This window comes from Micrasema longulum, unplaced genomic scaffold (assembly GCF_059751315.1).
Source record: "Micrasema longulum isolate JH-2025_06_02 unplaced genomic scaffold, ASM5975131v1 h1tg001547l, whole genome shotgun sequence".
Taxonomy (NCBI): Eukaryota; Metazoa; Arthropoda; class Insecta; order Trichoptera; family Brachycentridae; genus Micrasema; species Micrasema longulum.
Window position 1 is genome coordinate 82,563 of NW_028278730.1, and position 15,243 is coordinate 97,805.

The 15,243-nt window shown below is 28.7% G+C and overlaps 1 protein-coding gene across 1 annotated transcript in view; it reads left to right on the forward strand.

Moving 5' to 3' along the window:
* LOC148274951 (uncharacterized) overlaps positions 1-11,678 on the forward strand; it is an 85,298-nt gene extending 73,620 nt beyond the window's left edge. The window contains exons 3-4 of the mRNA XM_088236385.1: positions 7,088-7,615; positions 11,574-11,678. Coding sequence (XP_088092511.1) covers positions 7,088-7,615; positions 11,574-11,678 — 633 coding nt within the window. The remainder of the gene's footprint in view (positions 1-7,087; positions 7,616-11,573) is intronic.
* Positions 11,679-15,243: the final 3,565 nt, after the last annotated feature.

Consider the following 15,243-nt stretch of genomic DNA (forward strand, 5'->3'; position numbering starts at 1 on the left):
ATAATGGTGTCCAAAAAATATTTTGTATTATTTGTATAATTGTATGTCTATTACACCCCTTCAAATAACAATGGCGCCCAACGTAGGGCTTCAAATGTGAAAATCTAGGCAATTATCTACCCGATATCAATACTTAATTTCATACATCAGGCATAATGCTATAATGTTCATGTTTATAATATAGAAAACATTCAACATAAATTTCTATGATATATAAACTACAAACTAAACATTCCAATACAAAATGTGAATTATGACTATTTATTAACACTGCTTAACCTAACAACACTTTCTGAAAGAAGAACTATTAATTATCTCATTGTACTGCATAAAATTGTAAACTCTCTTTTTGACGCACCAAAAATACTTGAATCGATTAATTTTAGAGTACCTGCTGTCAACACTAGGAGTACTTTATTGTTTCATTGCTCCAGTACTTATTCCAACCAACAAAACAATTCATTGATACCGAGACTGCATAGGTTAGATAACACTTATGGAACGGCTGCAGACATTCTGTCCAATTCTTTACCTTCTTATAAGTCCACAATATCAAGTTTATTTGTAGCTGCTCGTCAAACTATTATTGACAATTCAATTTCATAAATTAAAAAAAATACTTACTTGTTTATTTTTATTACCTTATACTTGTTTTTTATTTTTTTACAATTATATCAAATTGCACTGTAGTATTGGCAAATACGCATTTCATAGATACATATTTTTATTTCTTATTTCTTATTTCTTATTTTTTCGTGATAATATATGCTTGCTTGTTTATTAATTTAACTTAAAAATGTCTTTCTTGCTTACCGTACCACTTTATTTATTGTTTGCCTTACAGAATTTATTTCATAAGCTTATATCTTTGCATTTTTTGTTTATATGCTTACTGTTTTTTCTTGCGTACCTTTGTTATTACTGTTTTCTTTTTAACTTGTAATATTTTTTATCATATCCTTTTTAACTAATTTCACTTTTTTTTTCTGTATATTCTGTTTATTATTTAGTATGTTAGCATGTATTTCATTTTTATTTTTTGTAAATGCCTTTTGGGCGTTAATGAACAAAATAAATAAATAAATACGTAGAATTCCTAAAGGTTTTTTTTTAATGACCTATCAAAAAGTATTTCTAATCATACAAACTATTATGTATTTCTGTTCTCTTAAAATATCAATTGTCAAAATCACATACACTGTGTCATGCGGTCAGAGTATTTATAATATAACGGGAAAATATAATATACGTTATAGCTCTAAAGCTAATTCTAATTTTCTTGAGATTTCATTTTGCATCAGGTCGTGACCACCTTGTCGAAAAAAAAACATTGTTTGAGTTTCTAGACACTATTTATAAAATAAATTCCATTACACAAATGTATAAATAAAATAAAAAAATTGAGATGAATAAGTCACTCAGATACCAAAATAATTTGAAATCCCTAAATTCCACACAAGTCATGGTCAAAATAGCTTTGTCTTCAAAGGTGTTAAAAATTACAATAATCTCCCCAACGAACTAAAAACTATTAAAAAGAATACATCAATAAATAAATTCAAAGTAAATCTAAAGAAAATTTTCGAACAAGTTTAAAAACTGAATTAAATTTTAAATAGTATGAATGTATTATTATTTTCTGTTTTTCTTCATATATCCTATGTTTTTTTTTCATGTACTCGTTCGTATATTCAAAATTCTATAAACTCTAATGAATAAACAACTAAAACAGTGTAAGTCACTCTCCAAGCACAAGAGGTAGTCTCTTTTTTTGGAGAGTTACAGTTATAACATTTACTAGATGTATAAAAGTAGATTTGTATTGAATTAAAAAATATATTTACCATTTCTGAAATTTATTTATATTTTTTTTTTTTTAAGTTTTGCGGGTAACCGCGGCATAAAAAAAAATTCAGAAATTGTCACAATATACATACCTTTACTCAAACGGATCACTCAAATGAATAAATAAAAAAGTAACCAATTTAAAATGAAAAAAACCCTTTTTTTAAATGTATTATTTTAACTCGCCAATTTCGTTCAGATGATAAATATATTTTATTGAGAAATAAATTTTGTTTATTCAAATCAAAAATATATTGTTTCTGAAAGCGATAAAAAATCTCGTTTTTTTGTATCATTCATTGGACGTCGCGTCGCGTAGCATCGGTTCCTTCAAAATGAAATATTATGGCTAGAGTATAATGATACGTCGTGTACCAACAACACATGTGGCACGCTGTTCGCTCCTAAAGTCAAATGAAATTGTTTTAATTGCCATGTCCTGTCTCAACACAATCCGCGGCTGGGAACCCTTTCAGCGCCGCCCGAGCCCTAATGACGCGCGACCATTAAAACTCATCCCCCGAGTGTCGCATGACTATATCCCACGACATCCCGACGGGTGGACATGACTAAAAAAGAGCATGCACTCTATATGCGGAAAAGCACTGTTGCAATGGTTCTTACCTGTTCAGAATCAATGTGCGGGATTCTGCCATGTGCAAATATCCTTTTAGGATGCCCCATAAATGATTTTTATCTCCAGTTTCTATCCGACCTCTCCGATTTTAACATTACATCCCCTTAGTATAACTTTCCTGTCTCAACTCAATAAACTTGTACATAAAATTCTATGGATATGCAGAAGGCATTTTATGTTCCAGACTGACGTTTTTTTTTAAAATAACTTTTCAGTGAAACGTAATTTCATTATTTAAATTTTACTAATTGATTCGGACCGTCAGTAGGGTCGTAGTGAGTCACATCTCGCTGGAGGCCTCGGAGTAGCGTAGGACCGAGATTCTTTCGCTGTAGTGATCGCTAACGTCGGGGGAACCTAATAAGGCACCGCAAGAAGAATTGATTCAATGGCTTTTAACAATTCGTTTGAAATATGATGTCAATCATGTGGCTGCTTTTTTTCGTGGCTTAAATGCTATCTCTCTAAAGCATATGTTTTATTACATTTATGCTGACTGTTAACGAAAAGCGGACTGTAGCGAAAAACGAATTTCGTTAAATTTTGTAAAAGGTTGGAAATATTTTAAGATAGGAAAGGAGCTCGGAAATGGACCTACTTTTGATACGATGAAGATGTTTTTAATTTTGGGCACTGGGTGATGAAATTCACTGTGAATTATTTAATGATTTATGATTACTTTTAGAACGACGTGTGACGAATCCAAAAAAAATTATGAATCTTTAGTGTAATGTTTCAAAATGTTTTTTTGTTTTGTTTCAAATACAAATTTTGTATTTTTTATTTCTTATATCTTGATGTAAGATAAGTACCATGAGAATGGGTCAAGGGGAAAATGAGAAAGAAAGGTAATCGGCCAGGAATAATATTAATAAATGCTGTTTTATACTAAACACTAACTTTTGGTATTATTTTGGCAATTTCTTTTTGGGTGTTATTCTTAAGCATCAGAATTGTCTTTGGTTTGCTAGATTATAGAAAAACATCGGGTGTGGTCAAATCAAATAATCATGGGAGCCAGTCGATTTACATCGAGAAAAGTTTCTCCTAAATTTTGCATCGTTGCATGAGCCGTAAGTGACGTGGTATTATCTTGTTGTAACCACAGATGCTGTAGACTCAACTGATCTAATTTGGGTACAAAAAATATTTCCAACATGAATATTCTTCATTTCTGTTGTAATATGTCAATATTTATAACTTCCCAAAAAGTGAACTCCAGTATTGTCGTCAAACATTTGAACGAACTATAAATATTGTTGAATTTTTAAATGCCTGATATATAATTTTTCCTTTAAAAATAATGTTTTGTTCATGGGTTTCATTTTTCAATCAAGTCCGCGCGTCAAAATGTCTACGACTGAAACAACTGAAATTCGTAAAACCGCTGAAATCTAACCCGCGCCCCCAATTATTTTACCAAACACTGCAATGACTCCGTAACTGATCTGTAGACACACTTTACACACATGTTGTTGTACAACGGCGCTTTCGTATATCAATTTCACATTGTTCGAGTTGCAAAACGAATGGGAAAGAATTCACCGTAACGTTTTTAATTTAAATTCGCGGCAAAAAAGTAAATACATTTGTTGGCAATTTATTACGAGTGTATTTTGAACGTTTATGGTTGAAAAATACAGTTTTCATTGTTCGCACGTTCGTATGTTGCTTGCAGAAATAAAAATAAAATAATCGACTGATTTCACGGTTTTGAGAATTATTCAATTACAGTGACATAAAAAGTGAAATTAGGTAAACAAAAAAAAAAAAAAAACCCCGCGCCATAGGCAAAAAAATACAACGCCACTTTCTTTTCTATATTAACACCCCACTGGGCATAGCCCATGTCGAGGAATTCGTTTACATTATTTTTAGATATTTTAATATATTTTTTTTTATTTCATTGGAAAGCCAACAGACATTTTTAAATTTATAAGATACAATTATATTATAAATACATATCATAAAGTCAAATTAGAGGCTTCCACAAAATATTGTTGTTGTAAATGTCATTTGTCACATAAAAATTATACATAACATAAAATAACTAATATTACTAAAAATGTAAATGTAATACATATTATTAAAAATATATCTACTTTTGAATATTGGTCACACAGTTGCACATTATAATATATAATACAACTATAGCTGACCATGCAGTGTACATTTGTTATGTGCCTACATACAGAACTGCACATAACCTGCATAATATAGGCTGCGGATTCAAGGCGCAAAATCATCACTAGAATTATATTTGGAAATTTCATTTTTAAAGGAAGTTAAATATATGTTATTAATATCAATTTGATTTAATTTCTGATTACACGTATTGCAGGTTATACTTGCAAATGAATTTTGGAACAATTTAGTGCAACATTTAGAAATTTAAAATAGAGATTGGTTTCTGGTCTGCATTACTGGGCTTCTAAAATTAATAAGTGATAGAATTATATTCTAGATACATTATTTGGTATATATAATATATCTGCTTACATACACACACAGAAATGAATGCACATATTTACACATAGATATATAAATAAACAGTAAAAACAATAATAATAATAATAATAACAAAAAATCATAATAGTCGTATTTTTTGTATATTTTCATATTATATTATATCGTGGGTATACTGGCAAAAAACGTCAACTTGAAAATATGCGGATTTGACTTAATGATGCAGTTTTGTAAAGTTTTTGATGCTCTACAAACTGGCAAAATACACTAAGCCATATTAAATTTCATATACATATCTGTAGTTTAAAAAAATAATTTAAGGTTAAGTCATACACAGGGTATTTATTCGGGCTAAAAGCTTTAAATAACTTAATATTTACTAAATATAAAATTAATAAACGGAAAAATTCAAAACATGTTCTTAAATGAGCACTTAACATCTTACTTTATTTAATTAAGATATAAAATAGTAAAATTGAAACAAAACTTAAAAGCTTTAATTCTCAAAACAGGGATTTGAGAATTAAAGTTTTTTGCTAGTACACCCGCGACATTATATACGTTTTCTCTCGTTTAAAAGAAGAAATGAAGAAAGGTTGATCTGGGGTTACTCCGTATACATCCACTGACGAAAGGATTTTTTTAAGACTGAGTCAACAAAAAAAATTTTTTTACACTTTTATCTTCTTTTCCATTCATATTGTTATATTTTATTTGTATACAAGAGGAATTGCACAGAGAGGCTTTTCGCGGTACGCTTTTTTTTGCATTCTTATTATAGAAAACTAAAATTGAAGTATAATTTTGATTTATTTGCAAATATTGTTTTTTGTTGTTGTTACAATGGCTGTTGCTTTCTTTGAATAAATAATATATATATATAAGTAATACAATAAACATAGGTACTGTGCAGATATTGAGCAGAGAAGCATCCCACCGTCGGCGTCGGCGTCGCGATCTACTTGGCTTCTCTACACCCGCCAGCTGCCGGTCTTCCCACATCCGTAAAAAGAGTCAAATTAACGTTGACACTGCGCGGATTCAAAACAAACACCTTAACCATGATAGGCAGGTGCGCCAAGAGGCAGACTTATCCCCACTTGATATTCTTTTACCAGATTTTTACCTGATAGTGTTCATTGATCATCAGTTATTTTAGAGACAATCAATTTTTATGTTCCTGGTGGTGATTTACGACAACGTCAGCACATACCGTTTTACCTTCCAGCTTCCAAAACCAATGTGCGTGTTGTTATGCCAATTGGAATAGTAGTCAGGCAGATGAACATTAATCGCTTTGGAAATCGACATCTTTCACATCAATTAAATTATGTTTATGACCCAAATACTCTTGCTATTGGAGAGAATATACCTCAATAATATCAAACCTCTGATCGAAGGTTCATGGTTTCATATGTTGTCTCAACATTACGGTTTAAATATTTTATATTATTTGTAATGTTATTTTGGTAAAGTAAAATAAATCTGAATTTGAAATGAAATTGAGTTGAAAACAATGATCTAGGGTTCAAGTTCTATTTCACACTCATAACTTTATTCTTCATTCGCAGGAACACAGGTTGAATATTTTAACAAAAGACTTTTCAATTAATGTTTGAATTATGAACGTTTTGATTTCATAGGACATTTTCAACCACTTGTATATAAAATAAATCTAAAATTGAATCCATTTTAATTTAAATTTGGATAACTTACCAATAATTTTAATTTGTTTTTATTAACTAACTGAATTAACAATAAACTAATCAGAATAATTAACATATTACAACAGAGATGAAGAACATTTAAGAAAAGGTAATATAGAAGTCTAGGCATCTACAGGGCTTATGACCTGTCATTGGCTGGTTTAAGTGGCCACTTTACACAAGTGTGTACAAGGTCATAAGCCCTGTAGATGCCTAGACTTCTATATTACATTTTCTGAAATGTTCTTCATCTCTGTTGTAATATGTTTATGTTATCAGCTCCCCAGGAAGTCCTTGTCTACAAAAATTTGGACAAACTCAAAACATTGTTAACCAGAATAACATAAATCATGAAAAAATACATAATTTTGTATAAGGTAAAAATCGCTACAAAAACCACCAAAACTAAGTATATTTTTTCTTTCTTTTTCAGTATTACGAAACATCCCTTCCACCCTACAGGAGACCTCTGACTCCTGGACCTCCACCGGCATATGACTCTGTTGTCAGTCAAACAGATCAGTTCAGAAGATTTGGACTTGATGAAGAGTATAAGGAAGAAATTGAGAAGCTTAAAACATACTTTGAAATCAATTCTCCAACACACCAAGAAGAAACCGGTCCAGCTACTAGCCTAGAGAAACTTCGTCAGTGCAAAATAGATGGAAGCTGCTCTTCCTATGAAGAAAATGAAGAAGTAAAAACCGAAGACAGCAGAGAAATGAATTCTCCAAATAAAAACTTCGAACCAGATGAAAGAAATGCGTTCTGTACTAAAAACTCAAATGCTCATTTTTTCGTCAAAATCAAAAACAATACTGTATTAAAAGATGATACATTTGTTTCAAATCCATCTGTGATTTATACAGAATTGACAGAAGAAAACAACGTTATGCCAATGGAATGTTCCAAAAATGGATCTGGTTCAGTTTTGAAGATCTACACCCGAAGAGAAGAAAAGGTAAGAATTATCAAAACTTAATTTTTGAGTTTAATACGTTCTATAATGAGCACAAAGTTGTATTTTGAATTGTTATTTTTTTTTTTTTTTTGTAAAAAAATATTTATTTACTTTTTTTTATTTGTAGGGTGTCCCGTGCCGAGGGAGACATTTTATACAATTTTGAAACATATCTTATTAAACATAATAACATCATTACATAATTACAATACTTGATATTAAGACATTTAAAACATAACAAGAACACCCAGGGTTACAATATCAATATTGATAATTTGAATACAAATTATGTGGATGAAATAAAGTATTTCGAGGTCTACATGGATAGATATTTAAATTTCAAAAACATACTCAATATGTAACAAAAACAAAAAAAACTTCATTTATGGGAAGATTACGAAATGTAATAGATTTAAAAAGCAGTTTTCTTAAATATAAAACAATGATATGTCCACACATAAATTGCAGTTCTTCCATTTTTTTTATGTAATGAAGGAGAAATTAAAATAAACGAATTCTTCAAAATAAGGCAATCAGGATTATACTCAAAAGAAATATCTATTCTAATGTAGAAATAATGCACAAAGAAATTGCATTGCTCACAGTAAAGCAACAAATTAAACATAATGTAGTAATTTTTATAGATAAAATGATTAAGGGGATGAATAAAATAAAAACAATAATAACTCTGGTTGTGCTCCTGTAGCTAGTGTCTTGGACTCACGGACCAAAGGTCCATGGTTCAAATCCTACTCTACCCCGACTCGATTCCATTTTCTAATAGTCCGAGTTATTTACAACTCGTTGAAAATGGCCCTCAAAATTAAATATTTGCGTAAATCATAAGAACGCAAATATTTTATTTTTTAAAAAATAAAATTTAACCAACAATGTCATACATATAAAAAGATAAGATTACCAATGCGGAGAAAAAAATAATCTCAAAACTCATTGTACAAGGGATTGAAGCTGTACAATGAGTTACCAAAAGAAATTAAGGAAATAGACAAAATTGAAATATTTAAAATTAATTTGAAAAAATATGTTATTGAGAAATTTTGATAAAAAAATTGTAATATTTTTAAAAGTTTATATTAGTTCTTAAGATGTTATGTCATCCCCACTACTGTCATCTTTTTTAACGAATCAAATCGTATTTATTAAAGATTCAGACACAAAAGAAGAAGGAAAATGAATAAGAGCTTTTAAGGAAAAAGGAAAAGAGTTACACGATCAGCAGTCGTGATATCAAAATTCATTACATTACATGCAAACCAGAAACACAATCATGTATGAGTTCGTAGATTGTGCTACGTATTGAACATACAAAACATAATTACTTACATGATACTCAAAGACAAAAAATATTCAAATATGTGGTGTACAACAAAAAAACATTGAACACAACAAATATTTCTTGCATTTATCTAACATATTATGTACACAAGCTTCTCTATACAGTGATGAAACTGTTTTAAGCGGGAGATCATTACTTTTTTAAAAAAATATTTATTTTTCATTAACATTCTCAAACATACTCATACCGTATATGATATATCAACTGCGTATTTTATTATTTAAAAAAATAAAAAAATCGATTGAAATATTATTTTAGTTTTCTTTCAAAATATCTTTAAACATTTCTTTAGAGATGATAAAATTTCTGGGAGGGCGTTAAAACTACATACATTAAAAAAAAAATCTTCTGACACTGTTGATGTGTAAAGTTATGTATTTTCTTTTTTTAATTTTTTATTTGGTCTTAAAATAGTGAAATCATTATTATGTATGAATTTTCTTATATTAACGTATATCGAATAATCATTTAACTATATACTAATTATTAAAAATTCTAAACTATATATACACTTGAAAGTTATAACGAAAAATATTGCCGAGAACAAAAATTTTCAATTCGAGGAAGAACCAAAAGATTTGTTAATAGATGTTCATGTAAAAACAGGGTTCACTTGGCTCACAGGGTTATTAACTTTTTGGTATCATCGTAATTTATTATTGTTCTAAAAATACATAAATAAATATCCAAGAATAAATCATAATAAATACCTCAAGATAAAATACAAAATGGTGTATGAGATGTTTCTTGAATTGTTTGTATGGTGTCCAAGTAATTAAACAATAAATAGCAGATCATTTTACGACTTGGGTCAAATATCATTACTTTTCCCATTAATAATTTTATGGGTAAAGTTCCTAAGTGCCAAGCAAAATAAAAGAAACGTTACGTTGATTGTTGATGATGATAAAAATGTTAACGTGTTTTTTTTTAATTAAAATTTTATTTACTTTTGGTATGACGAGTACAATACATACATAAACTAAACTAACTTATATTTATAAACATAATCCATGAACTCCTAAAAGGCTGTGATAAAAAACCCTTTAAGCCCAGTGATGCAACATCGTGTTACTATAAGCAAAAAACGGAATATTCTTTACTTTAGACTTTAAAAAAAAAACAAAGAGATATACTGTTATATGATTATATAATTAAGCCCTGTTTTACCAAAATAAATTCAAAATCATAAATACACCGGTCATCTTACAAGGGTGCACCCCCGATCACTGCAAATAACCGACTGAATCTCTTCCACACAAACACTGGCCACAGCACAGAATCTCTGTCTTCATTCTCAAGAGAAGTATCTTCATTCTCTCTCTTATACAGATTTATTACTGTATTGGCGTCACATTCATTTTTCGCATATCAAGGATAAATATTTTTTTAATAAAATTTTGTATTGTCGTACAAAGTTTACTTTCCAAATTCGGGGTAAAAAGTGCATTTGAAGATTACAAAAAATACCACTTCCTTGTTTTAAAAAAATATAAAGATATATCAATTTTTGTTCCGTGTGTAGACTAGAGCGACATCATAAGAATTAATTTACATATTTTTATCTAAATATATCTAGGTACTTTATTATCGTTGTCCTGGCAGCATCATCAGCATAAGTAACCGTGTCAAAAATGTTGAGGAGATGTTTGATGATGTTTTTTTTACATTTTTTTTTATGGATAACTAAAAGGAAAAATATTTTATTTTATTTTAAAAAAATATTCAGTATATTTTGTTAAAACAAAAATTGTTAAATCTTTATGATAAATAAAAAATACTTTTAAAAAGAAAAATATAGATATTGCTGAGGCAAAAACTATATCTAATATAAATATATATTTTAACTTAAATAAAAAAATATTTTCAATTGCTTAATTTTTAATAACTTTACGATGAGACAATTTTGAAACATTGTTTTTTTTCAGACTTTGTATATTTCGTTCCTCATGTTACAAATTCATTTAAAAAAACATAATATTTTTATTTACTTTGAAATACCTTAGTTTTATCAACTGTATGTACTACAACTATGTACTTAACTAAGGGATAACTTTGGATTTTGCAACTATAAATTGTTTTTTTTATATTTTATTTTACATAAAACCTTAGGATTTTCTCGTCAATTAAGGTTATACCAAGACGTTCTGTCATTGTCTGAATTTTCGTTTATCTACTTCCACTTTGAAATTATACGCGTCGCAAATCGTCGCTTCAGTTAATTTTTTTCTTCCAAAAGACCAAAACACAAATCTCCAGAAAAAGAGCTTTTAAGTTTTTTTACGAATTACACGTAAATAATTACCACAACATAAAACAGTTTTCGTTAAAAAATCTCTTATTTTATTTTTTTAATATTTATTTTTTATTTAAATTTTATAAATAAAGGCTTTCTCAAAACTCCTGCATGCTTACTTCAATTTCATTAAAAATGGTCTATTGAACAAAATCGCACTAAAGCGAAGAAATGTAAATGAAATATTAATTATAAATTGCTTTTTATTTTTAATAGGTGTAACTTCTTTCGTAACATTTCCTTCTCTAAAATGCTCTCCGTCTCTGTTGTATTATGTTAAATTAAACTGATTTTATTGCTTTCAGAAATCTGCTGATGTGTTCTGGATAAGCACAGAGTCTACATCTATATCGAAACAAGACAAAACGAGAAATCATGAAGACAACTCACGAGCAAACATTAGCAAATAGTAAAAAATGTAGATAAAATAATGTGTTAACTACTTTATATATATTATTAAGCTACAACTCTTATGATATAAAAAAACCAATTTAACTTTAAATATAAATAGTACAATTAAAATTATTCAATTAATTATATCTATTAATTATTTGTTATAACTTGTCTTGTGTTACAGCGGGATCGTCAACTTTTTTTTGAGAAGAAATATGAAAATCTAAGCATTAAGAGGACTTATGGTGTGGCTGGTTTAAGTCACTTTTAGAAGTGCGTAACAATAAACATTCTACCTATATTTGAACATTTATAAATTTTCAATTACTCCATTTGTCCATTTTTGCGTAATTGAAATAAAGACCCTAGAATTTTAAAACGGTTAACAAAAATGTTATATTTGTCAGCCTCGTAGTGAAGTGGTCAGCGCGTTTGTCTACCATACAAGAGGTCTCGGGTTCGATTACCGACATGGTTGGCGTGAAATATTTATTTAAAAAATGTGTTTTTACACTAAAATATTTCATAGTATCTGAGGCGTAAGGCTGATCATCTTACGTTCATGTAACAAAAATGATCAAGATACACTGCGATTGGTGTACTAATGCAACGCCTTATTGATCATTAGGTGCGGAGAGTGAATAATATTGACAAATTTATGAATATGTTCAGGCGAATTAAGGTTTTTAAAATATATTTTTTAAAATAATAATTAATGATATATGTAGTTATATGTATGCATTAGAACCAGAATCCTTGACGAGTGGTAAAACTACTCTGGGGTAAAAATCCCAAAAAGGGAAACCGAGTGGAAATAAGTCTACCTTGTAGTACAGTGGTCGGGGCGTTTGCCTATAATGCTTTAGGTTCAAGGTTCGATTTCTGAGGTTGACATGAAATATTTAAAAATCTCATGTTCCTGGACCGGCACCTGGAGCGTAAGCCTGATCACCTTAACTTCATGTAACAGATGATCAATTTACGCTGCATTTAGTGAAACAGTACAGTGCCCTATGCACCATCGGGTGCAGACAGAGCTTAGATGATTAAAACATGTGAGATTTGGCCGAATTATTTTACCAACTAGACGCTTTGAAATATTATTAGAAGTCCAATAAGGATCTGGATTTCCATATATCCTTCTATGAAAAGTTCTCCATCTTTTTTAAATACCAATCGATCTTGATGAACTCCTTAAGTTGTAAAATCTAGTACATGTTTGCAAGTATTTGCACATTTTTAATGTATTACTAAATTGTTGAAACTCACAATAGATAAAAAAAAATATTTTCAACATTATTTCAAACATCTATGATTTTTTATAATTAAAAGCTTTTAAAGCATATCAAAACATTTATCTGAACGGGTATCACCGATCATTATTGCATCAAATTTTTTTTTTTCCATAAAAAAAAACAGATTAATTGTTCGTGATCATAAAAAATGTATAATAAATTAACATAATATTTTTTTAGATAAGGCTTGAAATTAATGAAAAATTTATTAAAGTAATTCATTCAAGACACCAATTTTGATGTTAGAAACTACACGAACTGATTAATAATTATAAAATCATTTTTTGTAGTAGCCAGTAAAAAAAATAAAGTAGCTTCTTTTGGTAGTTGGAATTGTATTATTTATTTATTTTTTTAGTCATAAGATGTGCATTTTAAAATATACGTTTTTTGAAAAATCACTAACTGAATAACTAATATGAAATCATGAAGTGTGAGACGAGTTTTAGAATTTTACGTTAGTAAGTAATTGCTCTATCATTAAATATTTTACTGGTATTGAGCATGAGTTTAATATTTTATTTAGTTTATTAATTGACCAGAAAATTCAACTCTTAGGAAATGGTTTAAAATATTTATAAAAATAAAATCCTTTTATTTTTGGTATTTTTCGGAAGTCTTTTTGCTTTTTTAGAGCTTAATGTTTCATAATGATTTAAGAAGACAAAATTATGGTCTAATAAATCATTTTTGAGAAGGTAATATGGAAGTCTAGGCATTTACAGGGTTTATGATATGTCATTGGATGGTTTAAGTGGCCATTTTACACACTGTGTAACATTCACCATTCCACCTATTTTTGAATATCTACATTTTCTAAATTTTTCCGTCTATTGACTTTTTTTTCTTTTGTGATTTCACAAAAAACAAAAAAGGTTATTGGCCCTGTAAATAAATAGACACGCATATTCCCTTCTAAAAAACGTTTTAGTTTCCCTTAGATAGTTGCAACATATTTAGATATTAATTATGTATATTAACTACCTAGGGAGAAAATCTAGCCTGTCTACAAACATTTAGACATACTTAAATTGTATTTTTTTTATTTAAAATTTTCAATAAAGCGATTCGGGACTGGATTTTCCTTGGTGGGAGGAATTTGAGTAGGAAATTCCTTTACGCTTTTTTAAATATTTTACTTTGTTTCATGCAAATCAAGTCTTTGTCATTCTTTGGTCTTTTTATATTGATGTGTTATGATTTATTATAAGTTGTGTTTCTTATTTTACGCAATATTTTTTGTGCTAAATTTATTATTCATCCCAACTCAAAACAGGACTTCGGACCAATAGAGTTCTGACTCACATCTCAAAAATTGAAATTAAATACAAATAAATGAATTTCAAAATAGGTGTATGTAGAACCTTTTTATTAAGTAAACATGGACGACTAAGATTTCACAAGACACCTGTGAATATCACTCAATGTGAAACATTCGCATTTTTGCCTTTGTTTAAAACAATGACAGATCATAATCCCTAAAAATCCTTTATGCTTCTTTTTAAGGATCTTTATCTCTGTTGACACACAGAGTTAAATCAAATATTTATCTACTCAGATATTTGTTTATTTTTCAATATATTCTTAACCATAGGTAGGTACAATTTTTGATTTCAGAAAAATACAGAATTCTTTATTTTGAGTTTAAATATTTTTTGTTTTCTATACTATTTATTTCGAAAAGCAAATTTATTTTATTCATCTATGTATTACACATAATTAAGTTATACTTACTCCACTTTTTATTCCGTTGCATACAAGTAAATGATTTTATTTCAATTATGTATTTATATTTTTAATTTTTGAGAAGGAATAATTATATTTATATATTTATTTACTAACAACATTGTTCATTAATTGATTAGGGACAGAGACACAGTTTATAGCGACACAATCAGGAACGACCCATGCACATGCAAACAGCTCCCCAGGGAGTTGAATCCAGTTCTTGTCTACAAAAATTTGCACAAACTCAAAATATTGTTCATTATATGTCCGCTTATTTCAATGTAAAATCTTGTTTTTCAGAAATTCGGAAAGATATGAATCTTTTTCACATTAAAAGCTTGTATAAAAGATGTTATTCAAATTTTTTCTATTTTATTTTTTAAAAAATAGATTGATACGAGTACATTCCAGGTTTTCTAATTATTAAGCTTTCATAAAAATTATCTTAATCAGAACTAGCTCCCTCGGTATATTTTAAAATCTTTATGTAAAATCTATAAAACAACTTTATGTAAAAGCTTTGTTACTATACGCACGTAAACATTATTCTCTACCTTCC